The sequence below is a fragment of the Halyomorpha halys genome, unplaced genomic scaffold (genome assembly GCF_000696795.3).
Source record: "Halyomorpha halys isolate HHAL.00 unplaced genomic scaffold, Hhal_1.1 Scaffold1255.1, whole genome shotgun sequence".
In the NCBI taxonomy this organism is placed as follows: Eukaryota; Metazoa; Arthropoda; class Insecta; order Hemiptera; family Pentatomidae; genus Halyomorpha; species Halyomorpha halys.
The window spans coordinates 103,291-112,687 of NW_027112719.1; the positions used below are offsets into that span (position 1 = coordinate 103,291).

The 9,397-nt window shown below is 26.4% G+C and overlaps 1 protein-coding gene across 1 annotated transcript in view; it reads left to right on the forward strand.

Moving 5' to 3' along the window:
* The first annotated feature begins 2,805 nt into the window (after positions 1-2,805).
* LOC106688999 (homeobox protein EMX1) overlaps positions 2,806-9,397 on the forward strand; it is a 136,800-nt gene continuing 130,208 nt past the window's right edge. Inside the window, exon 1 of the mRNA XM_014433733.3 lies at positions 2,806-3,175. Coding sequence (XP_014289219.1) covers positions 2,833-3,175 — 343 coding nt within the window. The 5' untranslated portion in view covers positions 2,806-2,832. The remainder of the gene's footprint in view (positions 3,176-9,397) is intronic.

Consider the following 9,397-nt stretch of genomic DNA (forward strand, 5'->3'; position numbering starts at 1 on the left):
ACAAATTTGAAATTTTAAAAGATTCTAATATTACTGTATTTTTTATTTAATTTGATATCTAATAGGTAAATGTCGATGTAAGAAAGTTATTTTATAACCTATAACCTAACCAATAAATAATATAAGTTTATAGTCAATAGTTTTGCCTTCCGAACAAACATGAATTTAGTAATTTAGTAGAATATTTATTTATACAACATTAATTATTCAAAACTTATTATCTTTACGGTTATTACTCTCACAAGATAGACAATTGTTTGCTCAGCTTTTATTATATTTGTATTCAATTTCATTAGGTACTTAATATTCAATACTTTATCACTTACTACTTCCCCAGTATTATTAATTTGTAAGTTTATTATATTATATTATTTTTTGTTTTCACTTTTATTTGTCTTACTATTTCTGTTTTAATTTTATGCCACTTTTATACAACTACATTAGCTTCATTTACTCTGTGTCTTTTACTTTTAGCCCCGATGAAGATCTCAAATGTTGGAAATGTTATCTCTTAATAAATAGTTGACATTACTTTTTAACTATATTTTCCTGACCGCTACCTGGACCACAGCCATTTTGATTCACATACTGTAATATTGAAAAAAAAATTGTAAAAGTTTTGGAATGAACATTTTCTTGTTTAAAAAAAATATAATAAACATTTCTCGGTATGCCATTTATAGTTAAACATCATATAACATAGTTTCAAAATAATCTTTTTTTGGCAACCTGTGATTAAAAAAAAATAAAGATTTTTTTCTCTCTTTATTTTGATTAAAATAAACCGTAATATGAACAGATATGAGAAAAAAAACTCTACTGTTTTATTTCTAAATATTTTATGGAAAGATATTCCTAAACTGATTCATTGTCTTTACTTTTTCTTAGATAAAATTCAGCATCACTTGTACTAAATTAGTTTTACAGGATTTAAGCAACCACAAAAAAATATAAGAAAACTATAAAAAACAAAACAAAAAAAACCCTATTGAGTATTTAATAAAACCTTTTAGTAATACTGTGTCCTACTCCTTAGCTTCTATAATTAATAGAATTTTTTCAAAATTTGCATTTTCACAATAGCATACAATTAATTAGTTTAATTTCTAATTATTAATAGAAAAAAAAAACAGTCAAATAAATAAATAAGTATTTTAATATGATTTTGTTTGATTGATGTTTGCATAAGTATTATTGGGAGAGGCAATTTTTTTTTAATTTACAATAAAACTTTATTTATAAATATAGCAATTTAGTTTTAGTCAATGGCTAGAGCAAAGTTTAATAATTAGAAATGAAAATATTGGATTATAGGCAATTGTCAAAATGCTTATTTTGAAAAAATAAAACATATTAAATTTTAGAAGCTAGAGAGGACACAGTATCCCAAAACATCCCAGAAAAAAAAATATATGAATTAGAAACTATTGTATTTCGAATTTTTGGCATCAAGGCAAGAATTTTAAAAAGCACATAAAAGTGTGAAGGCCGGATAGTGAAACAATTTCAGAAAAAAAAAGAAGAGAAATAGTTTCCAACTATTTATTGATTACCAACGTTTGACCCACAATGTGATTAGATCTTTATCAGAGATAAAATAAAAAGAAACGAAGAAAGTAAAGTTAATAAAGAGTATATAAAAAATGGACAAGTAATAAAACAGATTTAAAGGTATGGGTAAAAAGGACTATAAAGAATTATTATAGCTAAATAAAATACTAAGGAATTTGAGATAGATACAGAAATGTATTAACTAACATTATAATGAGTTACTTACAGATAAAACAGGACATATATTGATATAAATACTCATTACTGTTTTAATTAATGAGTTTTAGAATTTATCTTTTACTTCTTTAATATTTTATTCAGTTATTATAATAGTTTATATATTAGTATTTTTATACCTTCCCCGTTATAGCCAATTTTTTTTTATTGTTACATTAGCTTCACCTACTTTGTGTATTTTTACTTAAGCACTGATAAAAAACGACATATTGGGTCGAAAGGTTGGTAATGAATAAATAATTGTAAAATATTTGTTTTCTTACTGAAAGCCGCCCTGACTATCTTTTTCTAAAATATTTTTAACCGTAGGCTGTTGGAATAAGAGAAAGAATATTTGTCCTGTGAAGCTCACACATCTGATTTTTCGGTTGTTCGTTACTGCTCTGTTCCGCAGAGTTCACACAGGCTCGGTTAATTTGACAGCACATTTAGAAAACAATTAGTCGTCAACTTTGATTGGTGGAGCTCATCAGTTCGACTGGCTTCGTTCCTACCGATTGCATCCGGATAAGAGAGGGAGAAGATATGATCTAAAATATACGGTGTGAACGGATTTAGGGGAGTCTCCCTGATGTAGCACTAAATAAAGGCACAGTCACTAAAGGTCACTATCAATTTATTAATGCTCTGTCTCGAGAAGATTTCGTGTTGTCGGCTCCATCTTTATTTATGGACCGATGTAGGCGACAGATAGAATATGACAAATGACCCGAGCATTGTCCTAACTGCCAGCATCATCACATAATAGAGAGCCAGAGGTAGCCATGGTAGAAGTGACTCTATTAAACCGAGGGGGGCTATTATCAGCAAAGAATATGTGTAGTGGATAATGTTGTGGAAGTGATTCGGGGAGTGGGCAGGGCTAATAAAATTTCACGCGCCATTAGGGCTAGCGGTGGCAGGGAGGAAGGGACCCGATTGGCCGGGGGGCGTGGTCGGGAGGTGTGGCCTCTGAATAGCGGGAGTGGGGATGACAAGGAGCGGGGACGAGCCAGTCTACCGCCGACCGTGGTACTGTCATGCTGACTGTGTTTTCACTATAGGATGATGCCTCTCGCACCGAGCCCTGTCATGGCGGTGCCTTCCAAGCCCAAGATCGGATTCTCGATCGACTCTATCGTCGGTGGGGACGCGGAGCGATCGGACTCTGAGGACTCCAAGGGGAGCCTGGACCCGGGGCGGAGTCCCCCGCCGCTGATCAGGCCGGCCCCCTTCAAGGGGCTCTACCTGGAGCCGGCGAACCACCCCCTCATGGCCGCCGCGGCTCAGCACTTCCAGGCCAACCTCGCCGCCGCCCTCGCTCCGCCCCCCCGCGACACCTACCCGCTCTACCCCTGGCTCATCTCCAGGCACTCCAGGATATTCGGCCACAGGTTCGCCGCAGGCGGTGAGTACTGTCTCAATCATTTTCCGTCTGTAGAAGTTTATAAATAAATAAAAAATATACATGTCAAAAATTAAAGCCTGATATGAATCATAAGCAAGGATCAGGTAAAAATTAAGAAGTTATGACATCCCAAACCAATACATAACTCTCACCTCATATATAATTGGGGTGATAAGGACCAATCAAACGTTGCATATATCCATAGACAGATTGTAACGGTAAATTCATAAACAGGATTGAAATGATTCTTTTAAATATCGTTAAGTTTAAACTAAGAAGTTTAGAATAATAATATAAAAATACGTTTATGACAAAAAGACCGTATAAGTTTTTAGTATATACAAAAGCTACATTCCGAAAACAAAATAATAAATTCCTTTCATTTTTTCGGTGCATAATTATTTTTCTGTCAAACTTTTATTAATTTGATTTTTAGACCATATCTTCGGTTTTATTTAAATCGAGTGAATCCAATATTTTTCAAGAAGATATCATATTTTTTTTAATGAAAAACTTACGATTGTTTATATTTTTGAAAATCTGAAACATCCCTAATTGTGTTTCAATTTATTTGACCAATTACGTGCAAGTCAATGACTATTCCAGTAAAAAATACGCAACAATAAAGTGCACAATTTTTTTTAATTCGTACTATTTACAAAACGCCATCTATATGTAAATTTTAACAACAGAATTAATCATTACCGATTAAATACCTTTTTATAATTGCCAATTTATGAGTGAACAAATATATTATTTATAACATGCGTAAATATCGACAATTTTTAAAATAAATTAGTTACCTTTATACATTTTGATGATGTTACTGATATATTTTGCACTTAAAAGAAACATTCGCAACATAAAATTCTATATTTTACATTCCACGTATGTTTCTATGCTTATTAATTCATTTACTTCTATAAGAATCCAATTTGAATTGAAAAATAATATTTAAAAATCATCTTATCGCTTATGAATTATGAAGTAATTTTGAAATGTGTATAAGGTGTGCTTGATAAATACTTTTAGGGATCTAATAGTCCAGAAATTTTCTTTCCGGTTCTAAAAAATGAATTAGTTAACCTAATAACTTGAAGACTTCCTTAATTGAGTATAATAATATAATATTAATTGTCCTATAAAATAAAAGGAAGAACGTATAATTATTAATTTCCGCCCAATTATTTTTCTAGAAAGTGGGTTTGTACTTTGGCACTGTTTCACTTTCTCTCAGTCGATTGCTTGCGGTCCTCAAATTGACAAATGTCCTAAATGTATTGGTGTGTATTTTTCCAATCACTAATTCGTCTCGAGTCGTGAAGCAAATTAGCTATTCGCTGATTGGTTACAGACATCAATTTCTTCTTTGACAGCTCGTCCAATCCAAAACGCACTTTCAGAATAATAAATACAACACATATATTACTGGCAAATTTTTTTGCATTGCTAATAGTTCATCAATCACAATTATTTTTCATGGATATATTTACAGTATTATTTTATAATGTAATCCTCAAAAAATAATTTAAAAACCTGGAAAAATTAGAACTATAGTAGAATCCTGCTTAGCACATCCCTATTTAACCAACAGTAGAGAAACTTAATAAATTAATTAAGTACTGTGAAAAAAATAGCTAACTACTATTTAAATTTTTTGAATGAAAAATGGTCACGGGATCTCTTAACTTAAAATAAACATTGAAGTCCTGCGGTAGTTTTTTGACAAGCAATTATCATTTTCTCTACTCTTACATCTAATTGACTTTTTTTATTGTAATAAATATTATAACCAATTTAAATTAATTAAAATAGCATTAATTTAAAGTGGGTATTAAATATTATTACATAGATAGATATCACGATTTTTATTTTTACTTAATATATCTATAAGTTAAATTATTATTGGAGTTTTATTATACTCTCCAGATTAATCGGAAACCCCGACGGATGAGAGAGATTCTATTGTATCTAATTCAGTATTTTGTTTATTTATTTGTTTTATTAATACTTTATTAGTATATCAATAATTATTATTTATTTTGCCTATAATTAGGTGTGAAGCGATATTTAATTATAAATTCAGCCTGACATTGTCAACTTATTTATCAATATTATTCTGAAAGATCAACTTATGAAATATGCAAAAGAGTGTGAAAAAAAAACAATCATTTAGAAATAAGAAATGATCAATTAAAACTAATTAATGTCTTTTACTGAGAATCATTGGTAATTAGTTAGGTTTAAATCGATTAATTAAATGATTTATTTATATCATTTAAATACTAGTTAATTTAAATAACATGTTCTTATATTGAGAACATTATCTAAACTACTGAATATTTAAATAAATTACTGAAACCTCTAAAGGCATATTGGAATTGTTAATAAATCTCTCACTTGAGAGATAGATTATCATAACGTCATGCGATTTGAATCGATTTTAAAATTTAATCTGATGACCAATTAAAGTGTATAACTTGTTAACACCCAACACTATGACACTTTTAAACTTTATTAATGAATTTGAATGTATAGGTAGTATAAACATTTTTTTAAATGAATTTTGAATAAAATGTATTTTTAATTTTTATATATTTTTTTAATTTTATTTAATCGGCATTATCTATTTACTTCTGTATTTATAAATATTATTTACAATTTAGATTTTAAAATTTATATACACACTAATTTTCTTTCTTTTTTTTTCTCATTAAAAATTGTAATTGCTAAATAAATGAAAGCTGCCACGTTCAAAGGCAATGGGTATTAGAGTTGTAAGTATCCATCTCTACCATACATAGATGCTTACAAAAATTTTAAAAAATACATAAATATAATAATAACTAATAATTATAAAAACAATTACTTGTAGAAAAAAATAGATATATAAGTATATGCAAAATAATTAGACAATTAAGATAAAGAAAATGAAAGTTCAAGAAGATAAAAATAAATAATTTTTTAATCAGCACCGGATCTATTTGAAACATAGATAAATCTTTTGTTTATGAATTATGTTTTTTTTTTTATCTTGAAGCAAGTAAATAATTTATCTTTTCCACTTAAGATAGATATTCAATAATTATTAATAAAAAAAAAACATTGTCTAATATCTGTTTGACATTAAAAAAGGGATCTATATAAACAAAATAATAATTTTTATATTAAACATCATTTTATAATGTTAAAATTTTTATCTTGCCTTTAATAATTCCTGAAGTATATTATTGAAAATATTTCTATAATATGAGTACAAAAAAATAAAATCAAAAGAACTATTTATTCACAAATGATTTATGTATGTTTAAATATGAATGTTCTATAATTTCTATATTATTGGACAACATTTATTTATTTATTTGTTATGTTATTTATTTGAATGAAAATGTCATTTTCAAAACATATAAAAATGTTTATCATATGTTTTGACTACTTAATATTTTTAAATATAAATAGATCAACCAATATTTGAGACACTCATTCATAAAGCATGGTATATGACTTTTATTGTGATATTTTATAAGTATTAAGTTTTTGTTATCACCTGGTTCTTTACAGTTGATTTCTTATATTTTTATGAATTTTTAGAGAATTTGTATTTTGAAACAATAATGTTGGTATTAAATTATTTTTTATTTACTCTATTTTAATAAATATTGAGATTATACCCCCACCCCCACAATCAATTGTTAAATTTTTTTTTATTTTCAAATCCTCTTTATTTATATATAATTACAATTACAAGCAATTGTTAAAAAAAAAAAATGTAACTCTTATATTAACCATGTAAGGCCAACCAAGACGATCTGTATTAAATAAATAAAAATACAATATTTTATCTTCTCGTTCATATTTTTAAGAAAATGCTGTATTAAAGAGCAAATTAATATTTCTGTGGTTTGCCTTGATCAATCTAAAATTGAAGATTTTATCTTTTATCTGGAGAATTATTTTTTTAAATAACTTTTAAATATTGTTTGGTTCTTCTTCTCTCTAATATACAAATTCAGCGACAGTCAAGATACATCTCGGGACAGCTATGAAATAAATATTCACTGACCCAGGTAGAAATCGAACCCATTACGTTTTAAACTCGATGCTTGGCAATTACGTCCTTATATATTAATTTTTAAATTCAGCCAACAGAAACAAACATTTAAACATTTAGCAATAGAGAATGTATTGAGAGTTCCTCTTGATGCATACATTAGAGTCTTTTATACTGATATATTATAATTTTATTTACTTTAAACGTGAAACGGTTTCTTATAGTAATAATATTTAATAATAAAATAAATACTATCAGGTTTTGTTTTTTTAGCGCTACAATAATACTTAACTAAACATTAAAAAATAATCTAAATTGAAATAATTAAGAAGAAAAAATGCATAATTTTTATAAATAGATATTTTAACATTTTCTTGAGAAATATCAGTTAAAAATTATTACTTATTACTTTATGTTATTAAGTATTTGTTGAAGATAATTTTATATTGATTGTATTTCGTATTATTAGTTTTTCTGAATTGTTCATGTTCTGTCTAAAACTCATAATATTGACTGATATTTTTAATATTTCTGCAATGAAAATACCATAAAAATTAATGAATATAGGTTTTTTATTCGAAACATTTATTTATATTCACTTAAGCCTACACACATTTTATTGCTAAATGTTTTAAAGAGTTAAAAGATAACCAGATTAAAAAAAATAATAATATGGACATGATTAGCACCATATTTGATATAAATTTAAAAGTTTATCCTCCATGAATTTACCATTCATGTTCAAAAAATAAAAATGATACTCCAGTGCCTGGAATGAAAAATCTGGAATATATCTACATAACACTTTCAGTTGTAAGCCTATTAATTGAATAATAATTTATATTAATTGAGAAAATAATTAATTATTTTAATAAAAGATTAATTGTTGATTATCTTAATTATTAGTTAAATAATTTTTTTTAAAAATAAAATGAAAAATCTACCATCAATCTACATTGCAGCTTTTAGAAGACGTCTGGTGTTTAACTATAACTACGATCATCTCATAACATAAAATCTAAATAACAACAAAATAAAAAAGATTATATTTTAAATATAATATTACCTATTTTTAGGCCAATTTTAAAAATATTAAATATTTTTCATTAAGGAGCAAATACAATTCTGTGTTAAATTTTCAATTTATTTAAAATAAATGATTGGTCTATAATAAATATTTACGTTTATACTACATATATAAAATTTCTATCATTTTTTATATAATAATATGAATTTAAAGATAAAGAATTAAAAAAATAAATATATATATTAAAAAAATAAATTAATATCACTAGCCTAAATTATTTGGCACTGAATAATATTTCTTTGTTTGAATGTTATTAGGTATATCACCTTTAATGATTCAATTATGATTTTATGTTTTATTTTCTCATTAGTTTGTAGCAACTCGGAATAAAATTCACATTCGGCTAGAACGATAATGATATCTCATTAGTTGATAAACACAGCTTAAGCTGGAATAAAGATAACTCCAAGAGGAAACAATTAACAATTACAATTATATAGCACTTATAAATTCAAGTTGGATTTCGTTGTAAATTGTTTGCTATTGTAATTACATTTCCAAGCAAGGTCCTAATTATCTTAAGTGAAGAATAAATTATGCTGTTCTGATTTTTGTTTCCTCTTTGTTTTTACTCTTCATCATATTCGGTACTTAGTATGAAATAAAAAACACAAGTAGAAAAAAAAAATAAATATAAATAAACAAAATATACATATATAGAAAATTCAAGTAAAGAACAATTTTATAGTTAATTTTCATGGCCTAGAATAAAAAATAAAGTATTTAATTAAATAAAATTTAATATTCTGCATAGTTATTTTAGTGTTTAACAGTTAGTTAAGAATATCCTTTTAAAAAATATTGTTTTTCCACCGTAAGGAATTAATAAAATATGATTCGTCGCTCAAATATAATTGTTTACCAATAATTTAACCTCAATATTAAAAAAAAAAAAAAAAAAGTTATATATTAAATTGATCGGAACCTGTTCATTTATTTATAGATCATGCATGATTGATAAAAACTGGTTGCTAGAAATCAGTTAAAAATTTTCAATGCATCTATTAAATTAATTTAACTATGTTTAAATATTTATTTTTAATTAGGTTTTTATTTGATGTGATGTCTAATAAAATCAAATTAT